Source organism: Procambarus clarkii, chromosome 78 (genome assembly GCF_040958095.1).
Source record: "Procambarus clarkii isolate CNS0578487 chromosome 78, FALCON_Pclarkii_2.0, whole genome shotgun sequence".
In the NCBI taxonomy this organism is placed as follows: Eukaryota; Metazoa; Arthropoda; class Malacostraca; order Decapoda; family Cambaridae; genus Procambarus; species Procambarus clarkii.
In genome coordinates, this window is record NC_091227.1 from 26,091,413 (window position 1) to 26,114,757 (window position 23,345).

A 23,345-nucleotide genomic window follows, 5' to 3' on the forward strand; every position below is an offset into this window, starting at 1 on the left:
TACTTAGTTATCCTTTCAAACTTCTTACTCACTTTGCTCCTTTCAGAGCAGTGGGTGAGGGCTGGACGACTATATGCTTTGAAAAAAAGACGGCTTTATATCTTTGGGGGCACTCCCACCCTTCAGGCATAATCCTATGTTTGTAGGCTTGGTATATATGCTGGTACTTAGAGATGCTTCTATGTTTGTTATGAACACATCCAGGAACAGCAGACTGTAATTGTTACTATTCTCATGGGTGAAACAAAGTCCTGACATTCTCTCTAGAGTACTTTTTGGATCAATTAGTTCTTCTCGGTCTTTTACTATTACAAATATGTCATCGACATAACGGCAATAAGGAGCAACGGTTTGTGTCTCATATTGAAAACTCTGTCCTCGATGGTGCCCATGTACAAGTTAGCAAAAGGCACTGATGGGGAGGAGCCCATTGCTACTGTTTCCTTGCTGGCTGATGATAGGAGCTCCATTGTGCATGTTTCGAGTAGATTCATCTGGTGTGACTCCAGTATGTCTAATTTGGGGGTGCTCTCGTCTCTGTATACTCTGTCCAGGATCATTGTACGGTGGTGTCGACCGGGTCGTTGGTAAATAGAGATTCGACGTCCATTGAAGCAATAATTCCTTCGGGCTGTGTAGTCCTGGTTATCTATTGGAAATCTGCTAATGATTGAAGTCTACAGTTGCGTGGAGAGTATGGAGTTAGGAGTTCGTTTAGTCTTTAGAAAAGGTGGAAGGTTGGAGGTGGTATCAACCCCAACCTTACCAGCACTATACTACCTCCAGGCCGTCCCGACCACACTCCTAGTACTGTCAGCAAAAGATGCCGATACCGGCCAAGGAACATAATGGGACATCGGAGGAGACGTGACAGCGAACATAATGAGGCAACGAAGGGGGAAGGACGTGACAGGGAACCTAATGAGACAACGGAGGGGACATGTCAGGGAACCTAATGAGACAACGGAGGGGACATGTCAGGGAACCTAATGAGACAACGGAGGGGACATGTCAGGGAACATAATGAGACAACGGAGGGGACGTGACAGGGAACATAATGAGACAACGGAGGGGACATGTCAGGGAACATAATGAGACAACGGAGGGGACGTGACAGGGAACATAATGAGACAACGGAGGGGACGTGACAGGGAACGTAATGAGACAACGGAGGGGACATGTCAGGGAACATAATGAGACAACGGAGGGGACGTGACAGGGAACATAATGAGACAACGGAGGGGACGTGACAGGGAACATAATGAGACAACGGAGGGGACGTGACAGGGAACATAATGAGACAACGGAGGGGACGTGACAGGGAACATAATGAGACAACGGAGGGGACATGTCAGGGAACCTAATGAGACAACGGAGGGGACATGTCAGGGAACCTAATGAGACAACGGAGGGGACATGTCAGGGAACCTAATGAGACAACGGAGGGGACATGTCAGGGAACCTAATGAGACAACGGAGGGGACATGTCAGGGAACCTAATGAGACAACGGAGGGGACGTGTCAGGGAACATAATGAGACAACGGAGGGGACGTGACAGGGAACATAATGAGACAACGGAGGGGACGTGACAGGGAACATAATGAGACAACGGAGGGGACGTGACAGGGAACATAATGAGACAACGGAGGGGACGTGACAGGGAACATAATGAGACAACGGAGGGGACGTGACAGGGAACATAATGAGACAACGGAGGGGACGTGACAGGGAACATAATGAGACAACGGAGGGGACGTGACAGGTAACATAATGAGACAACGGAGGGGACGTGACAGGGAACATAATGAGACAACGGAGGGGACATGTCAGGGAACATAATGAGACAACGGAGGGGACGTGACAGGGAACATAATGAGACAACGGAGGGGACGTGACAGGGAACATAATGAGACAACGGAGGGGACGTGACAGGGAACATAATGAGACAACGGAGGGGACGTGACAGGGAACATAATGAGACAACGGAGGGGACGTGACAGGGAACATAATGAGACAACGGAGGGGACGTGACAGGGAACATAATGAGACAACGGAGGGGACGTGACAGGGAACATAATGAGACAACGGAGGGGACGTGACAGGGAACATAATGAGACAACGGAGGGGACGTGACAGGGAACATAATGAGACAACGGAGGGGACGTGACAGGGAACACAATGAGACAACGGAGGGGACGTGACAGGGAACATAATGAGACAACGGAGGGGACGTGACAGGGAACATAATGAGACAACGGAGGGGACGTGACAGGGAACATAATGAGACAACGGAGGGGACGTGACAGGGAACATAATGAGACAACGGAGGGGACGTGACAGGGAACATAATGAGACAACGGAGGGGACGTGACAGGGAACATAATGAGACAACGGAGGGGACGTGACAGGGAACATAATGAGACAACGGAGGGGACGTGACAGGGAACATAATGAGACAACGGAGGGGACGTGACAGGAAACATTTTGAGACAACGGAGGGGACGTGACAGGGAACATAATGAGACAACGGAGGGGACGTGACAGGAAACATTTTGAGACAACGGAGGGGACGTGACAGGGAACATATTGAGACAACGGAGAGGACGTGACAGGGAACATATTGAGACAACGGAGGGGACGTGACAGGGAACTGTTATAACCACACACATATGTATAATGTGTTCAAACCATATAGTAAAATAATAGTGTTATTTCTTATATCTGTATTCTTATATTTTTATATCTGTACTCTCATGTTGATATTACGCTAGCAGAAGCTAAATAATAATTGTGTACATATATAGTAGTATGAAGAATTAGATATACCTGAGGTATGACTAGGGATATACGGTAATGTAAGTGGTGAACACCGGTCGTCCAGATAACTACTGGTAATCCTCCTTTCCCCCCCCCCCCCTTGGCGAGACGTCGAAGACCAGTGTTACCATATGTAAGAGAATAGACTTCCTTACGTTATTGTATATAAACTATGTTATATTCTAATGTACCTTGAGTTTACTGTATATTCTCCTGTGGAGATTATTGTATATTATAATACGCACTTAGTAATGTGCGACGTAGAAGTTACAATTGGGTTTTTGAGCTTCTGTTATGTGAGAGGGATGACTTGCCATGTTGGCAGCACAGTCGTTCCTGGCCGGCTCAGCTCTTGGTAAGTCATTACTCACCTGATTTCCTAGATAGGAGGACGTGTAGACGTCCAGCTGTAAGTTGTGTTATATACTGTTGTTGTATTTTATTACTCGGGTATAGATAGGAGTAATGATTTTTGTGTAAATGGATCAGACTACCGCAGTCTACCGAGATATATCAGTTGTGTTAGGTGGTAGATGTTTTAGTGTTGAGATGGATATTGGAGGATCGTAGAGGCTTGTTATTGTGTTATAGTATTTTACTGAATACTCACCCACTACTTATTTATGTATAACACCTCCAACCTGTTACTTGGGTTAGTGTACCACTGCGCCGGGTTGGAGCCTGGTGTTAGCTAGTCCTAAGTATTAGCCGTTACAGATTTTGATTGCTGTGTTTTAAGTTCTTGAAGTTCATTTATGTGAATAATTGAGCTGTGTGCTAAAGTTCCTTGTTCTGATTACAGTATTAGTTGTATACTAATGTATATCAGTTGTATATAGAAAATATTAGTTCTTAGTATTTTACGGTGACCAGTTTATATGTCCCAGTAAACTGGCGTTGTTTTAACCAGCCTTTTACACTTACCTCTAGACACTTATTGAAAATTGGCCAGGCTTTGGTTGGCCAGCGATGCTGTGGATCATGAGATCATGACAGAAACACAGAGACAACGGAGGGGACGTGACAGGGGTACACAATGAGACAACGGAGGGGACGTGACAGGGGTACACAATGAGACAACGGAGGGGACGTGACAGGGTTACACAATGAGACAACGGAGGGGACGTGAAGGGGGTACACAATGAGACAACGGAGGGGACGTGAAGGGAGTACACAATGAGACAACGGAGGGGGAGGACGTGACAGTGAACATTAGGAACAGTGGAGTAATAATAAGGAGCATGTTGTAGAACATATGTGTTCGCGCTGAGCCCCAAATGTTGAACAAGACACACAGCATGTACAGCTTACCAGCACTACACCACCTCCGGGTCGTCCCAACGACTCTCCTGGTGGTGTCAGCTTAAGATGGTATCAAGAAACTAATTCAACTTTAACAGACATTTGACTCACCAGCTTCAGTTCTTCCTTGATTGTTTGCTCGAATTTAAACTTTGGAAGTTTAAGGACGACTTTCTGTGTTCTGAGTTTGGTGAGAGCATCCGTGAAAGTGTTGTGTGAGAGGCGTCGCAACATGGCGTCCAGGGGAGTAGTGGCGTCGTCGCCTGCCGTGGTGTAAGGCAGGAACACCAACATGGACGCCGCCTTCCCCTTGTACGGCATCTCCAGCACCGTCGCTCCCAGCTGACTCGAGTCTCCTGCGTCAAACAAACAACTGGTGTTCAGACTGTCCGCCACATCGTGCTAGCATCACGCTGGCATTATCTTCACAAATGATTAGGAAACAAAGTAAATATTTAACATTAAATAACAGGAAGGTCTGTCAGAAACAGAACTGCTTTCAGGTCTTCACACAACAAGATGGGGTACCAAGTGTGCAAAATAAATACTGGTTGGCATGGTAAGCATTGCAGATGAGGAAAAGATAAAGCCAGAGGGAAACAAATGCGACAAAAAACTATCAGAAACCCGCAGAAGAATTTTGTTATCAGCTAACTAAATTTTTCAAAAAGATTACATGAGACAAGAGATCTCACAACAATCTGGAAAGAGACAAAAGATGTGTATAAATGGAAATAGGCGAGAAACGTCATGTTATAGACATTAGGAATCATTAGTCCATATAAGATCCAACTCATTCATTCAACCTGACCCTTAAAAAGAACGTCGCATTTGGCCGTTTGCCCGTATGGCCGAATATGGACGTAATTTGAAAATAAAAAAAATTGAAAATAAATTTGGGATTTTTTTTTCAACAACAGTAAGTTAAGGGTTCTCTGATAGGTTAGGTGGGCAGGAAATTCTCATAAAGTTTCAAAACGTTATGAAAAACGTTAATGGAAGGTTACCTCTTCTAAGCTTGCCGAGTACGCCGGACGATTCAGAAAGAAAACGGAACAGTACTTCACTTTTGTGAGTCGATTTCATATCAAATTACGTCCAAATTTGGCCATAGCGCGCATACGAGCCAAAAGCGACGTTATTTTTAAGAGGACGGGTTACACACACACCTATATTGGCCCCTGGCTTTAACTGATATATATTAGTAGAGCACATATAGGTAGGTTGCAACGGATATAAGAATATATCATTCATTTTCTTGCCCTTTAAAGTTGGAAGATGGCGAGGAATCCTTTGGATAAAAGTGACCTCCCTCATGTGTCGCATCAGGTGACTGGTGCGTGTGGTGTATCAGTTCCCTTATGTGTCTCACCAGGTGACTGGTGTGTGTGGTGTATCAACTCCCTCAAGTGTCGCATCAGGTGACAGGTGTATGTGGTGTATCGACTCCCTCATGTGTCTCACCAGGTGACTGGTGTGTGTGATGTATCAACTCCCTCATGTGTCTCATCAGGTGACTGGTGTGTGTGGTGTATCAACTCGTTTGTCTCATCAGGTGACTGGTGTGTGTGTGTCGCGTATACACTCCCGCATGTGTCTCATCAGGTGACTGGTGTGAGTGATGTATTAACTTCATGTGTCTCATCAGGTGACTGGTGTGAGTGTGGTGTATCATCTCCCTTATGTGTCTCATCATGTGACTCGTGCGTGTGGTGTATCAACTCCTTTATGTGTCTCATCAGGTGACTGGTGTGTGTGATGTATCAACACCCACATGTGTCTCATCAGGTGACTGATGTGTGTGGTGTATCAACTCCCGCATGTGTCTCATCAGGTGACTGGTGTGTGTGATGTATTAACTTCCTCATGTGTCTCATCAGGTGACTGGTGTGTGTGTGGTGTATCATCTCCCTTATGTGTCTCATCATGTGACTGGTGCGTGTGGTGTATCAACTCCTTTGTGTGTCTCATCAGGTGACTGGTGTGTGTGATGTATCAACTCCCTCATGTGTCTCATCAGGTGACTGATGTGTGTGGTGTATCAACTCCCGCATGTGTCTCATCAGGTGACTGGTGTGTGTGGTGTATCAACTCCCGCATGTGTCTCATCAGGTGACTGGTATGTGTGGTGTATCAACTCGTGTGTCTCATCAGGTGACTGGTGTGTGTGGTGTATCAACTCCCTCATGTGTCTCATCAGGTGACTGATGTGTGTGGTGTATCAACTCCCGCATGTTTCTCATCAGGTGACTGGTGTGTGTGGTGTATCAACTCCCGCATGTGTCTCATCAGGTGACTGGTATGTGTGGTGTATCAACTCGTGTGTCTCATCAGGTGACTGGTGTGTGTGGTGTATCAACTCCCTCATGTGTCTCACTAGGTGACTTGTGTATGTGATGTATCAACTCTCTCATGTATCTCATCAGGTGACTGGAGTGTATGGTGTATACACTCCCTCATGTGTCTCATGAGGTGACTGGTGCGTGTGGTGTATCAACTCTCTCGTGTGTCTCATCAGGAGACTGGTGTGTTGTGTATCCACTCCCTCATGTGTCTCATTAGGTGACTGGTGTGGGGTGTATACTCGCTCATGTGTCTCATGAGGTGAAAGGAGTGTGTGGTGTGTATCAACTCCCTCGTGTGTCTCATCAGGTGACTGGTGTGTGTTGTGTATCAACTCTCTCATGTCTCATCAGGTGACTGGTGTGTATGGTGTATCAACTCCCGCATGTGTCTCATCAGGTGACTGGTGTGTTGTGTATCTACACCCTCATGTGTCTCACCAGGTGACTGGTGTGTGTGGTGTACCAACTCCCTCATGTGTCTCATCAGGTGACTGGTGTGTGTGTGTGTGTGTGTGTGTGTGTGTGCTGTATCAACTCCCTCATGTGCTTCATCATTTGACTGGTTTGTGTGGTATATCAATTCCCACATGTTTCTCATCAGGTGAACGGTGTGTGGTGAATCAACTCCCTTATGTGTCTCATCAGGTAACTGATGTGTTTCGTGTATCAACTCCCTCATGCTTCTCATCAGATGACTGGTTTGTGTGTGGTGTATCAATTCCTTCATGTGTCCCATCAGGTGACTGGTGTGTGTGGCGTATCTACTCCTTCATGTGTCTCATCAGGTGACTGGTGTGTATGGTGTATAAACTCCCGCATGTGTCTCATCAAGTGACTGGTGTGTATGGTGTATATACTCCCGCATGTGTCTCATGAGGTGACTGGTGTGTATGGTGTATAAACTCCCGCATGTGTCTCATCAAGTGACTGGTGTATGTGGTTTATCAACACCGTCATGTGTATCATCAGGTGACTGGTTTGTGTGGTTTATTAACTATCTCATGTGCTTCATCAGGTGACAGGTGTGTGTGTTGTATCAACTCCCGCATGTGTCTCATCCGGTGACTGGTGTGTGTGGTGTATCAAGTCCCTCATGTGTCTCATCAGGTGACTGGTATGTATGGCGTATAAACTCCCTCATGTGTCTCATCAGGTGACTGGTGTGCGGTGTATCCATTCATCCATCCACCAACACACACAGGATGAAAAGGATGTATTATTAGGGAAGGCAAGGATGGATTATTTAACACGGGTGGTACACCCATAAGGAGAGGCCTGTGGTGGCTGTGTCCCCTTGTGTCCTCACCCAAATGACTTACAGAGACGTTAAAAGGAACTTTTTCAGCGTCAGAGTAGTTAGTAAATTGAATGCACTAGGAAGTGATGTGGTGGATTCTAACTCCATTCACAATTTCAAATGTAGATATGATGAAGCTCGAGAAGCTCAGGAATCTGTACATCAGAAGATTGACGGTTGAGACGCGTGACCAAAGAGGCAAAGCTCAATTCCTTCAACAAAATTTGGTGAGTACAACAAGGTGACAACTAGATGAGTACACACACACACGCATACACACGCACACACACACACACACACACAGAGTGTGTGTGTGTGTATGTGCAGAGCAAGGAAGCAGAGAGTTATAGTGAGGGGTGAGACCTCAGAATGGCGGGAAGTCACCAGTGGAGTCCCACAGGGCTTTGTGCTTGGACCTGTTTCTGATATACGTAAATGATCTCCCAGAGGGTATAGACTCATTCCTCTCAATGTTTGCTGACGACGCCAAAATTATGAGAAGAATTAAGACAGAGGAAGACAGCTTGAGGCTTCAAGAAGACCTGGACAAGCTGCAGGAATGGTCGAATAAATGGCTGTTAAAGTTTAACCCAAGCAAATGTAATGTAATGAAGATAGGAGTGGGAAGCAGAAGACCAGATACAAGGTATCACTTGGGAGATGAAATACTTCAAGAGTCAGAGAGAGAGAAAGACCTGGGGGTTGATATCACGCCAGACCTGTCCCCTGAAGCTCATATCAAGAGGATAACATCAGCAGCATATGCCAGGTTGGCTAACATAAGAACGGCCTTTAGAAACTTGTGTAAGGAATCTTTCAGAACATGATATACCACATATGTCAGATCAATCCTGGAGTATGCGGCTCCAGCATGGAGTCCATATCTAGTCAAGCATAAGACTAAAATGGAAAAGGTTCAAAGGTTTGCCACCAGACTAGTACCCGAGCTGAGAGGTATGAGCTACAAGGAGAGACTACGGGAATTGAACCTCAAATCGTTGGAAGACAGAAGAGTTAGGGGGAACATGATCACCACATTCAAGATTCTCAAGGGAATCGACAGGGTTGATAAAGATAGGCTATTTAACACAAGGGGCACACGCACTAGGGGACACAGGTGGAAACTGAGTGCCCAAATGAGCCACAGAGATATTAGAAAGAACTTTTTTAGTGTCAGAGTGGTTGACAAATGGAATGCATTAGGAAGTGATGTGGTGGAGGCTGACTCCATACACAGTTTCAAGTGTAGATATGATAGAGCCCAATAGGCTCAGGAACCTGTACACCTGTTGGTTGACGGTTGAGAGGCGGGACCAAAGAGCCAGAGCTCAACCCCCGCAAGCACAACTAGGTGAGTACACACACACACACACAAAGACACACACATAGCTGTCCTGTAGGTTGGGCCGTGATAGCTGAGTAGACAGCTCTCTGGATCCATAATTCTAGGGTTCGAGCTCTATTCCCGGTGATGGCAGAAACAACTGGGCAGAGTTTCTTTCACCCTGATGCTCCTGTTACATAGCAGCAAATAGGTACCTGGGAGTTAGATAGCTGATACGGGCTGCTTCCTGGGTGTTTGTGTGCGGGGAAGGGGGGGGGAACAGTTGATTGATTGACAGTTGAGAGGCGGGTAGAAAAAGAGCAGAGCTTAACCCCCCGCAAGGTAGGTGAATACAAGTAGGTGAATACACATACACACACACACACACAAAACATGACAGAAACAATATGGCAGTTAACACTATAATTGAGAGGGAAACATCTGCTGCCTGTAGAAATCGATCCCCTCTGCTCTTCATGGGGAAACTTCAATCACGGAAAGATAGACTGGGAGAGCAAGGAAACCTCATGGAGGGAAAGAAATAAGAAGAACTAAATTATTGGACGACGATGAACTAGCGAGATTCGAACTAGTCTTCACTCTGAACGACTCCGACATAAGGGAAATCGGCTTAGAGACCCCTGTAGGAATAAGCGATCACAGTGTACTGACGTTTGAGTATCTGGTCGAAGAACGGTTAATGTGCTCAAGGAGGAGACCAGAAAACAAGAGGCCGGAATTCCGAGAGGGAAACTCTGCGGAGATTAGAAAATCCCTAACTGATTTAACGTGGGAAACAGAGTTCAGAGGAATGGCTGCCCAAGACATGATAGACTACATCAGGCAGAAGTATAAGGAGGGAGCAGACAAGTTTGTCCCAGTTTGTTTGTCTAACTCTTTGTTTCCTTTGGTATAGCCATGCACTACTCCAACTTATTATAGCACCCCCAATACCATGATCCCCTATCTTTTTAATCAGTCATTCATGTGGCACTGTATCAAAAGCTTTGCTAAAGTCAAGGTAAGCAACATCACAACCCTTACCATTATGTGGATGGGGAAGAGAATAGGTTGACTAGTGTGAACACATTCTAAATATATAAAAAAAAGTTTCTAAAACTGTTGGCATTCTTTCTAAGATCAGATATTATGTCCCTACCCTGATGACGCTCTATTACTCTCTCATCTATCCTTATCTCAATTGTGGTATTTGTTCTTGGGTTTCTACTACACAAAATCATTTACGTCCTCTAATAATTCAACACAAAGCTGCTATTAGAATACTATCTAATTCTGGCCCTAGACAGCACTCGGTACCCCTACTCAAATCTTTGAATATGTTAGATATTAAGTCACTGCACATCCTCTCATGCGTAATCTATATATTTAAAACTCTGAACTGCAATGTCAATCCTGACCTTAGAAGCTTCCTAGAAGGTTGTAACACAACTCATGGGCATCACACCAGAAACAAATACCTATTTGATATTCCAAGAGTCCTATCCTATCTATAAGAGTCTTCTCCTATCTGCTTGCCGTTTCCTGGCGACCTTTTGCTTGTTTTGGTTCTTCCTTTGGACTTCTTCTATTTCGACGCCCGGGTGCATGGGGAAGCATACTCTTGGACCCGTAGAACTGTAGTACCCAACGTCGAGAGCGAGGGGAACCTTTTAGTGTCAATCCCCCTTTCGTCACTGAACCCGATCTCGACGGACTGTCGGTTCTTAAGATGGCGTTTGTGGGGCGTATACTCACGACGCACCCCTAGGAGGCCCCAGCATGATCGGCGATAGCTTCTTGTGGGGTGTCCTGCCTCTAATTGTGGCTCCATGGTGGGTGTGGGGGCACATTCGTGAATGAATGTTTCTTTTTCGTAACAATGATATCTACTGTTTCTGTTGTTTCTCCTTTACCTTCTCAGACTCGTGGGGTGGGCGACCAAGCAACCGAGTCAGTTTGTGTTGGAAGACCGGGCTCTGTAGCCTCCACTGCATTGGGCCCCGACCTTACTCCTCCTTTGGCCTCTCTGACTCCTCCCCTCGGCTCCCCTCCCTCCTCTGTGGTTGGGTCGAGCCCCAAGCCCCCAGTGGTGACTACCTCGACCCCTGCCACGGCTCCATCTCTAGTTGTAACTACTGCGCCTTTTAATCCCTCTCTCTCTGGGGGTTCTCAACGCCGTCCTCATCACGGCCGCCCTCGCTCGATTCCTTCCTGTTCTGATACCTATCAAGCTTTGTTTGGTCCCACTTTGTGGACCAAATATTTTGATCTCCTCCCTCTTGATTCTTCGCCTCCTGACGATTTCTCCCTCCATCGACATCTCGTTGATTCCGTGGATGCCTCTGTTACCTTGAACCCCACTCGTCTCAGTACACGTGTCGATGCTGCTCCTTCTCAGGATGCTGCTTCTCGCTTGGCTTCCTTATCCTGCCTTGGCGAGACCCCTGTTTGGGTCTCAAAGAACGCTCAGTTGAATGCCAGTGTTGGCACTATTCTCCTCCCACCCCATGTTGCGACCGGTGTTCGGGACCTGCGCGACTGCCACGACGATATTGGACATATCCTTGCTGCCCAGGGCCATTCTATTCTCCAGGTGGACACGTTTACTCGTCCCCCTCGTGGTAGTCGCCGTCAACCCCTTTGGGTTGTGAAGATTACCTTTGATGGTCGGACCCTTCCACCCTCTTTCATTCTTGCTGGTGCCAGGTGCTCTGTCCAGGAGTACATTCCTTCTCCTAGGCTCTGTAACAAGTGCTGGAGGTTTGGGCATGGTGCCCTCCGCTGCTCTGTGACTGTCTCTCTCCGTCTTTTGTGTGGTGGCGAAGGTCACTCTAAGTCGGAGTGCACTTCTCCCTGGGCTCGTTGCCTCAACTGCGGTGAGGCCCACCCTACCTTCTCTCGTGCATGTGTCCATTATAAGCTTGAGGCAGCCGTCCTCAACTTGAAGCACTGGGAGCGTTTATCTTTTCCTGAGGCAAGGCGCCACGTTCGCCGGCGCCTGCCTTATGCTAATATCTCTTATGCTCGCGTGTTGCACTCTTCCTCTCCTCATCCTTCCCACCTTCCTCAGACTCACAACCGTTTCCGGGCCTTGGACCCTGATACGCCCACTGCCCCCCTCCTCTGTTCCTTTGAGTTCTGTCCGAAAGGATCCACCTCCTGGTCCTCTGTCTGGGTTCCCCTCCTTTCTACCCGGTCTGTCTTGTCTCCTGTGTCTTCTTCCTCGTCTCCCTCCGTTCCTCCTTCCCATCCTTCCCCTCTGTCTCTTGACTCTCCCCACCGCCTGTCGGTGCGGGCTAATGTCCATTGCTCTCCAAACGGCAGTCGTGTGTGCTCTCGTTCAGCGCTGTTGGGATGCTAGAATCCGTTGCCCGGTACGTTGTTGCTGGGACACCTGTCTCTTTACGTCAGAAGCGTAAGCCTGGCTCCTCTCCTTCCTCCTCCCCGGCGGGTAAGAAGGTTTCGCTTTCTTCCTCGGCCCCTACTTCTGCCTCTATCGCTCCTTCCCACTCCCATTTCGGTGGTTGCGCCCCCTGGTCCTGCTATGGAGGTTTCTTTGGCCCCCGCTTCCTTCTCGGTTGCTGCCCTTGCTGAGGTGCGCCCACCTGTTTCTACTTCCCCTCTTCCTGCTGCTGTCTTTGACTGCTCCTCTCGGTTGTCTCCTCCTCTTCCTCCTCGTCCTCCGGAAACCGCCCTTCCACCTCTGGTCTGTTCTCCCACTTCCTTCCCTCCGTCTTTGCTCAGTTTACCCATGCCCCCTAACCCTAACTTTGCTGACCCTGATCTTCTTTAACGTGCTGTGTTGCTCTTTCGCCTTTGTTTCTTCCTTGTTCTCTGTCGTTGTCCTTTCTCTTCTCGTCGATGTCTATTCTTCAATGGAACGTTCAAGGTTATTACGCCAATTTCCTCGAACTCCAACTTCTGATTTCGCAGTTTTCACCCCTTTGTGTCTGTCTCCAGGAGCCGATGCTTGGTGCTCGTCCTGGTCGTTTTCGTGGCTATTCCTTTCTCTCCCCCCCCCCCTCCAGCTGTTGCTGGGGCTCCTAATTCTTCTGCTCTCATGATTCGTGCTGATGTTCCCTTTGTTCCTTTACTTTTTCCTTTGCCTCTCCATTGTTCTGCTGCTCGTATCTTTATGGGGAAATGGTACACAGTTTGTTCCATTTATCTCCCCCCGAGTGTCCCACTTTCTTTTCCTGATCTGAAACACCTCCTAGACTCCTTGTCGGAGCCTGTGCTCCTGCTGGATGATTTCAATTGTCGTCATTCTCTTTGGGGTGATGTTCTAACGAATACCCGAGGTCGTCTTCTTGAACCGTTTATCCTCTCTTCTTCCCTGTCTCTTCTGAATTCTGGTGAGCCCACTCATTTGGACTCTCGGACTCGCACCCTTTCCTGTCTTGATCTTTCTCTTTGCTCTTCTTCTCTTTACTTAGATTTCACGTGGCAGGTTCTTGATGACCTCCATGGCAGTTACCATTTCCCCATCCTTGTTTCCTTTTTCTCTTTTCGTCCTTCCTCTCCTTCCCTAGGTGGCAGTTTGCTAAAGTGAACTGGAACCTCTTTACCCTCAGTGCTGCTCTCTCTGACCTCTCCCTTCTGCCTCTCCCTCGCGCTCTCTTCCTTTTTCATGACACTGTCTTCGACGCTGCCTTCCTCTCTATTCCTCGCTCTTCCTCTCAGGGTCCGCGGAAGTGCGTTCCCTGGTGGAATGCAGACTGTGCTCGTGCTGTCCGCTGTAAGCGTGCAGCCTGGAAGAGGCACCGCCGTCGGCAGACGGCCGATTCTTTTCTTTCGGAAAGCGAGTGCGGTGGCCGGTAGGGCCATCCGAACGGCTAAACGTGATTGTTGGGCATCTTATGTCTCCACAATTACGTCCGAAATTCCCCTGCTACAGATCTGGAAGCGTATCCGCAAGATAGCGGGTAAGTTCGTTCCCGATGTTTCACCGGTCCTTCACCTCCGTGGTACTCTTGTGGCGGACCCGTTGCAGGTTGCTACCGAACCAGGTTCCCACTTTTCTTCTGTTAGCTCTGGTCTTAATCTTCCCCAATCTTTCCTTCTTCGTAAACCTGTCCTTGAGTCTCGTCCTTTAGATTTCTGCACTCGTCTTCGACTTTCCTATAACGATCCCTTCTCTCTCTCTGAACTTCGTTCTGCCCTGGCCCTCTGCGGTTCTACGGCGGCGGGCTCCGATGGTATTCATTATGAAATGCTTCGCCATCTCCCTCCGTGCACGTCTCAGTATTTACTGAGTCTGTATAATCTGGGAGTCGTCGTCAGTCCCTGAGGACTGGCTCGATGCCGTTGTCCTCCCTGTTCGCAAACCAGGGTCTCTGGGAACTTCCCCTAAGGACTTTCGCCCTATTGCCTTCACAAGTTGTGTCTGCAAACTCTTTGAACGTATGGTTAACGTTCGTCTGATGTGGTTCCTGGAACACCACCTCCTCTCCCCTTCTCAATTTGGTTTCCGCAAGTGCCGCAGCACGACAGATGTCCTGGTGAACTTGGAGGTCTATATTCGTACTGCTTTTGCTGCGAGGACCTCCGTTGTTGCCGTCCTTTTTGACCTGGAAAAGGCTTACGACACCACTTGGCGATATCATATTCTATCCCAGCTTCATTCTTTTGGCCTTCGTGGTCATCTCCCTCTCTTTCTCTGCAGCTTCCTCTCTCGTCGTTCCTTTCGGGTGCGCCTTGGTACCGCTCTCTCTGCCTCTTATCAGCAATACGAAGGTGTGCCCCAGGGTAGTGTTCTGAGCACTACTCTTTTTCTGGTTGCCCTCAATGGTCTTCTTTCCTCTCTTCCTTCAGGTGTCTTCTCCACTCTCTAATGTCGATGATCTTATCCTTTGCTGTCAGGGTGATGATTCGCCTCTCCTTCAGCGTCGGCTTCAACTTGCGATTGATGCCGTGTCGTCTTGGGCCACCGATCATGGTTTCAATTTCTCTACTTCTAAGACTTGTGCCATGTCTTTTACTCGGAAACGGGTCGTTCTTCGTCCCTCTTTGTCACACTATGGTCATCCCCTTGAGTACAAAGATTCCGTGAAGCTTTTGGTTCCGGTTCATCCAGTAGTTGTCGAGATCCAGCTCTGGCTGTTTTTTGTTCACAGTAAATTTAAGTCGGTTGAGTTTTGTTGGGTTCCCAGCCATATTGGCGTGTCTTTAAATGAGCGTGCGGATGCTGCCACCAAGGAAGCTGTCCGCTCTTGTCCCATCTCTCGTAAAGGTATTCCATATTCCGAATATTACCCGGTTATCCATTCCTCCATCCTTACCCGTTGGCAGGCTTCTTGGTCATCTGTTACTGGTAACAAACTACGTACTCTTAAATGTTGTGTCTCCTCGTGCTCGTCCTCCTACCACCGTAACCGGCGATGGGAAACAGCTCTGGCGAGGTTGTGTATTGGCCATACTCGCTTAACCCATGGTCACTTGATGGAGCACCGCCCTGCTCCTTTTTGTCCTAATTGCATTGTTCCTCTTACGGTCGTGCATATCCTTCTTGAATGTCCTGACTTCCAGGACGAGCGTGTGTCTTGCTTTCCGACCGCCCCTCGCGGTCGCCTGTCCCTCAATAGAATTCTTGGTGACTCGGATACTTTTGATATCGTTCGCCTTATACGTTTTTGTTCTCGTATTGGCAATCTTGGTGATATTTAGCGCCCTCTGATTATTCCGCACATTTGATGGTGCTACATAGCCTTCTCGGTTTGGTGCCTTCTTTTGATAATTACTTACTTTCACGACACTGTCACTCTGCCTGACTAATGATTTGTTAAATATGGTACACAAAGGCCTCAAAGCTCCTCTTTGCATTCTTTAAGCACCCTGGCAAACACTTCGTCTGGCACTGGGAATTTGTTTGGCTTGAGTTTCACTATTTGTTTAATAACATCCTCATTGGCAACTCAAATTGCTAAACTAGTCAACCTATTCTCTTCCCCATCCACATAGACTTGTTTGGCTGAAGGCATAATGTTAAGTTCCTCCTTAGTATATACAGAGATAAAATATTTATTAAAAATACTACTCATCTCTTCGTCATTATCAGTTATATGACCTGTCTCAGTTGTAAATGTATCGTTTCCCTAATCTTTGTTTCATATAACTGAAAAAAAACTTTAGGATTTATCTTTGCTAAACCGAACTGAGCCTGACGACATTAGAAAAAAGGAGGGAGTGGGGATATATGATAACAGTATACAAAATACTTAGGGGGTTGACAGAGTGGAAACAGACGAACTGTTCACACGGAATACCAACAGAACAAGGGGACAAGGATGGAAGCTGGAAACTCAGATGAGTCAGAGATGTCAGAAAGTTTTCTTTTACCGTGAGAGTAGTGGGGAAATGGAATGAACTAAAGGAGCACATTGTGGAAGCAAACACTATTCATAGCTTTAAAACTAGGTATGCTAGAGAAGTAGGACAAGAGTCATTGCTTTAAACAACCGAAGGCTAGAAAGGCGTGATCCAAGAGCCAACGCTAGAATCTGCAGGCTCAAAGAGGTGAGTACACACACACACACACACACACACACACACACACACACACACACACACACAAACATTATAATGTTCACTAAAGCACTGGACATCGACTAATAAACCAAAACAAATTATTACATATTTTTTAATCTTTTAACTTATTAGTTGAGGACTCAGCAGTTAACTCACCGATTCTGAAGTCAGCAGTTTGCGTCATCATGTCAACGAGAGTGTGCTGGTCCGGGGTGGTGAAAAACTTCCTTTTTGATGTATCTTGTTTCTTGAAGGCGGTCAGCCAAAGGCCCTTGAAGTAGGCTGCGTTCACCAGCACCATCGGCACATCTCTGACGTCGGCGGCGGTCACCAGGACTGGGATCTTGCCCCGCGTTGTCTTGCTAACGAACTGGTTGATTGTTTCAGCTGATGCAGCCGCCTGTCAACATAAGCTCGCAGTTGACTATACACAGGAAGGTAAAGTTTATCTCACACCAATGAGGGATAATTTGGACTAATTGACAAGTAGAAAAATAACTTTCTGAACACATAATATTAAAGAAATTACCAAAATGCAGGTTCTTCCATTTTGAATTAAAAGTGTTGGACAGTAGATGATGCTACGGAACAAGAATGGTAGTCCTAGTTGCACTACCTCTGTGGACAGTAGTTGTTGTTACAGAACAACACTGGTAGTCCTGGCTGTACTATTTCTTTGGACAGTAGTTGATGTTACAGAACAACACTGATCGTCCTAGCTTTACTGTCTCTGAAGACAGTAGTTGTTACAGAACAACACTTGTAGTCCTAGCTGTAATGTCTAAGTTATAAATTTTAAATTATGGCAGAAAGATCGATAGATTTTGTCATTATGAAGTTATTAAATGTCATCGGATCGAGCGCTGTCACTTTAAATGTTGACAGCAAGGAGGTCAGTAAGAGGTCACAGGTCATGAGTTGGAGGATTGAGGACTAGAACCGGACGCGGGATCCCGTGCAATATATGTTGCACATGATGTAGCACAGCTCTTGTCTATGTTGCATGATGATGATAATGATAATGATAATGATGATGCAAAAATGAAGAATGATGTAATGTTTCAGTATTGAAATAAAAAAAAATATATATCTTCAGAGCATTTGTTATTTAGATAGGGTATGAAAAAAATGACCTAAGATGAATGAAGTAGTGTGTAGAACTTAGGTAAAACTTTAAATGTGTGAAGATGAATTTGAAATTATGCTTGCTAAAGAAAAAGTCAGTGGGACCAAGCAACACTACCAGTGAGATTTGGAGGGATAGGCATACGAAAGGCAACTGAGGTAGCACTTCCAGCATTCTTATCCTCATGTACAGCAGCCAACGAATTGGTAGGGCAGATCCTACCAGAGCGTATGAGAGAGACAGCGGGAACTCATGATCAAACGTTCATCGAAGCAGCCAGACAATGGGACACCATTGCACACCCTCAACCCCGACCACAAGTCCCAAAAGACCACAAGCAGGCCCACTGGGATAGCCCCATAATGGAAAAGACTGTCACAGCAATGATTGACAATGCTGATGCTGAAAACAAAGCCCGCCTCCTAGCGGTAACAGCACCCCACGCCGGGGATTTTTTATTTGCTGTGCCCAATGCAGCCCTGGGAACTCGCCTCAGTCATGACGCTCTCCGCATTGGAGTTGCCGTTCGCCTTGCCGCCCCCATCCTCACCGAACATAGGTGCATCTGCGGAACTGCGATGGCAGACCAATATGGTCGTCATGGTCTGGTATGTCGTAAATCACAGGGTAAAATTGCAAGACATGAAGAAGTCAACGACATCATCAAGAGGAGCCTCGCCACAGCCCGCTGCCCGGCACAAAGAGAACCACACTTATCCAGACCTAACGACCCTCAGAAGCGCCCTGATGGGGTCACCTTGCTACCTTGGAAGGATGGTAAGCAAGTGGTATGGGACTACACGTGCGCTGCCAGTACCTACCTCCACTACAGCACACGTGAAAGCGGTGGTGCTGCTTCTTTCAGGGAATCGCAGAAAATTATTAAATACAGAGGTCTAGCACACTGCTACAGCTTTGTTCCGATCGGCTCGGAGACCCTCGGTTCGTGGGGAAAATGTGCATTGAAGTTCCTGAAGGAATTGGGGGACAAATTGATCAGCGCTACAAAAGACCAGAGAGCAAAAAGTTTCTTGTTCCAGCGCCTCAGTGTTGCGATTTAGAGGGGAAATGCCTGTTGCGTCTTGGGCACTAGTCCAACTTGAGAGGAATTCGAAGAAGTGTTTGACTTGCAACAATGATCGAACCCGTCTGTGACATTCATCAATGTTTCCCATTGTTGTGTTCTTCAAGAGATCCATAACCTTTAAGCACCTTTTTGCATTATTATTTTTGTATCAACCCATGTATATCTTGTAACCATCAAATGCATAATAAAGCACAAAAAATATTCAAGGAAGGGGGTGGTAGGAGAAAAGCACACAGAAACTGTATTGGAGGGGATCTAAACATTCCCTCTAATGCGTTATGCGTGGTTTCCTCCGAGGCTATGGGTCCCCCTTCTTCCAGCTAGAGGTGGTACTCCCTTCCCATATCAAAAAAAAAAAAAAAAAAAAAAAATATATATATATATATATATATATATATATATATATATATATATATATATATATATATATATATATACATTGTTGGGGGTATTACGCTACTACTCTCCGGTGAGCAACCGTAACTGTATTTATCCTGGCAAGGTCGCCAATGTCGGGGTTTACTCTCTTACTCTGGGTGAGCAGCAGTTACACTCAATGTCACTCACCGTAGCCCTGCGGGTCTTCACTCTAATCCTCTCGGCGCCACTGCACGCCAGGAGTGTATCCCAGTCAATCCCAACCGGCCTCTGATTGAGAAGGAGTGGGAACACAACTCGTACACTTAACTGTTATGTGCCCGCACCAACAATAGGGCTTTACTATTAACCACAAGGTCGCCAACTGGTGTTTTCGGTGTCCAGTAACACGTCAGTGGACTGGTTGAATTGTGGTATCCTTGGCAAGGTCACACTCAATAGATCAGGATATTAGGCAGGTACTTACTCTTATCACTCTTTGCTTTCCAGTATACTATATCCACAAAATAAATGGAGGGGATGATATAAACACAAAAGTATTTTGTACTTTACTTAAAATTCATTCAAAGATGTCACAAGGTCATATCAATAAATAAATCAGCTGATCCTGGCGGGCGTCGTTCGTTCCCACGAATATTATGCACTCACTACGGTGGTAACACTCCCCCCTCTCGTCAATGTCACAATCAGCTGAGCGCCCTCCTCCGCGCGAAAGTTTTTATTGCTTGTTTCTCTAGCGGCACGCGCGCTGTTTCTTTACGTTCTCAAAGATCACTAGAAGTTCGCACACTCGATATTTGCAACAATAGCACATATTACTTCGCTACACTGTTCTCGGGCTCAAACAATCGTTTCTATAATAAATGCGACAATAATTCACTATAATGGTTTTACACACTGCCCTTCATTTCAATGGTAACTTAATAAGTATTTAACTTTGGAGTTTTCAGTACTTCCTTTCATGGGCGATAACACAATAAATCACTGCATTCGCAAATGGTTATTCAATGCACGAACATAGACATATATAATATAGATAAATCAGACATCAATAAATGGTAAATAAATAGTTACTGGGCACATAGCCTAACTTCCAAATACTGGCATAATATTATATATAATTTCTCACTATATGTTCACATCAAAGTCTCATGAAAGACATTCTCAACACAGTAAATTCGTCACTTAATCCGGGTGCCTGTACACACCAATAATAATATATATAAGTATCGTGAGTACTCTTGATAGTACTATTCTGCACACTGGTGCCTTACTGTGACATTGGTGAGACTTGCTCTTTTGGGCCTACTATTCAAGGCCCAATTTGCCTAATAAGCCAAGTTTTCCTGAAATAATATATTTTCTCTAATTTTTTTCTTATGAATTGATAAAGGTACCCATATCAATATGTATGAGGTCATTTTTTTTTTATTGGAGTTAAAATTAACGTAGATATATGACCGAACCTAACCAACCCTACCTAACCTAACCTAACCTATCTCTTTAGGTTAGGTTAGGTTAGGTAGCCGAAAAAGTTAGGTTAGGTTAGGTTAGGTAGGTTAGGTAGTCTGAAAACAATTAATTCATGAAAACTTGGCTTATTAGGCAAATCGGGCCTTGCATAGTAGGCTGAGAAGTGCGTTCTGGCTACTAGGTACGACATATATATATATATATATATATATATATATATATATATATATATATATATATATATATATATGTATATATATATGTATATATATATATATATGTATATGTCGTACCTAGTAGCCAGAACGCACTTGTCAGCCTACTATGCAAGGCCCGATTTGCCTAATAAGCCAAGTTTTCATGAATTAATTGTTTTTCGACTACCTAACCTACCTAACCTAACTTTTTCTGCTACCTAACCTAACCTAACCTATAAAGATAGGTTAGGTTAGGTTAGGTAGGGTTGGTTAGGTTCGGTCATATATTAACGTTAATTTTAACTCCAATAAAAAAAAATTGACGTCATACATAATGAAATGGGTAGCTTTATCATTTCATAAGAAAAAAAATAGAAAAAATATATTAATTCAGGAAAACTTGGCTTATTAAGCAAATCGGGCCTTGAATAGTAGGCCAAAAAGTGAGTTCTGGCTACTAGGTACGACACATATATATATATATATATATATATATATATATATATATATATATATATATATATATATATATATATATATATATATATATATATATATATGTGTGTGTGTAAAATGGGATGTGGTACTGGAAGCTGTTCGATCCAGCTTTCCTTGTCTACTTCCCTTCGTTTCAGCAGGGTACAGTAGGGAATTTACACTGTTGTTCGGGGAACATGAAGTTGTTTCTGCAGAAGGTGTCCAGCAGGGAGACCCACTTGCCCCATTTCTTTTCTGCATGGCAGCTAAGGAGGTCACAAGCAGGTTGTCCAGCGAATTCAACATCTGGTTCCTGGACGATGGCACCCTGGCAGGGACACAGGAATCCCTGCTAGGAGATCTTCAACTAGTGAAATCCAAGGGAGAGGAGTTGGGCCTTACACTAAATCTATCAAAGTGTGAAATCATCTCATCCAGCCAACCAATCAAAGATGCAGTACGAATCTTATTGCCAGGAGTCCAAGTGATCGCTCCCAACGACAGTGTGCTGCTAGGGGCATCTCTGGGCTCGAACGTCATTGAGGTAGTCCTTGAAGAAAAGCTTAAAGACCTGAGGAGGATGGAGGCGCGAATAGGGGCTTTGGATGCTCACGATGCTTTGTACCTTCTTACAAGGTGCCTGGCCTTGCCCAGACTTACCTATTTCCTCAGGTGTGCTCCTTTCTTTGACAGCCCAAAATTAACGGAATGCGACTCACTCCTAAAGACAATAACTATGAAAGTGTTAAACCTCTCCCTGCAAGATGACCAGAGGTACCAAGCAACGCTCCCAGTTAGACTCGGGGGTATTAGTATTCGCAAGGCGACACAGTTAGCATTGCCGGCATTCTTATCCTCGACCAGTGCTACAAGTGAATTAGTGAATGAAATACTACCAGAATACCTAAGGAACTCCATTGGGATTCGTGATCCCAAATTTGTGGAAGGAGCTCGTCAGTGGGACACTCGTGCCAATTCACACACCCGACCAACTTTTCCAATCGACAGTAAACAAATGGGATAGCCCCATAGTGGAGAACATCTCCAAAGCATTGCTGGACGCAGCTTCTCAGAAGGACAGAGCGCGTCTCCTAGCTGTGCAAGCGCCCCATGCCGGGGACTTCCTGTTGGCAGACCCTAATTCCACCTTGGGCACCCGCTTGGACCATCGGGCCCTAAGTATTGCTGTTGCTCTGCGCCTTGCCGAACCTATATCCACCGAACACCGGTGTATTTGCGGCCATGCACGGGCAGACCAATACGGCAGCCATGGTCTCATCTGTCGTAAGACACAGGGAAAGATTGCCAGACATGAAGCAGTCAATGAAATCATCAAGATAAGTTTGGCTACAGCTGGGTGTCCAGCACAATGGGAACCCCAGTTGTGCAGGCCTGACAACAGCCAAAAACGCCCAGATGGAGTTACCCTGCAACCATGGAGTAAAGTAAACAGGTCGTATGGGATTACACCTGTGCATCTACACTGGCTGATACCTATTTACGTTACAGCTCAGTGGAGGAAGATGGGGCAGCCACCTTCAGGGAGATCCAGAAAATCCACAAGTACAGAGACCTAGAACGTTGTTACAGGTTCGTGCCGATAAGCTCTGAGACTCTGGGCGCCAGGGGTAAATGTGCACTCAAGTTTTTAAAGGAGATTGGTGAGGAACTCATTGGGAAAACTAGAGACCCACGAGCAGCCAGTTTCCTGTTCCAGCGCCTCAGTGTCGCAGTTCAGAGGGGAAATGCGTGCTGTACCCTGGGTACGCACCCAACCTCCGAGGACCTGGAATAGGTCTTCGAACGCTGATTGTTTAATTGTTATATATTTGTGTGTGTGTGTTCTCTGTAAACTGTAGCATTGCAATAAAAAATTATATATATATATATATATATATATATATATATATATATATATATATATATATATATATATATATATATATATATATATATACTGTATATATATATATATATATACATATATATATATA

General features: G+C 45.7%; 1 protein-coding gene across 9 annotated transcripts in view; it reads right to left on the reverse strand.

Annotated features, from left to right (window-relative positions):
• The window catches only part of LOC123770252 (leukocyte elastase inhibitor), a 61,869-nt gene that overhangs the window by 8,332 nt on the left and 30,192 nt on the right, over positions 1-23,345 (reverse strand). For all 9 annotated transcript variants that reach the window (XM_069314261.1, XM_069314262.1, XM_069314260.1 and 6 more), the window contains exons 4-5: positions 16,770-17,013; positions 4,232-4,476 (exon numbers count right to left, since the gene is read on the reverse strand). In XM_069314261.1, coding sequence (XP_069170362.1) covers positions 4,232-4,476; positions 16,770-17,013 — 489 coding nt within the window. The remainder of the gene's footprint in view (positions 1-4,231; positions 4,477-16,769; positions 17,014-23,345) is intronic.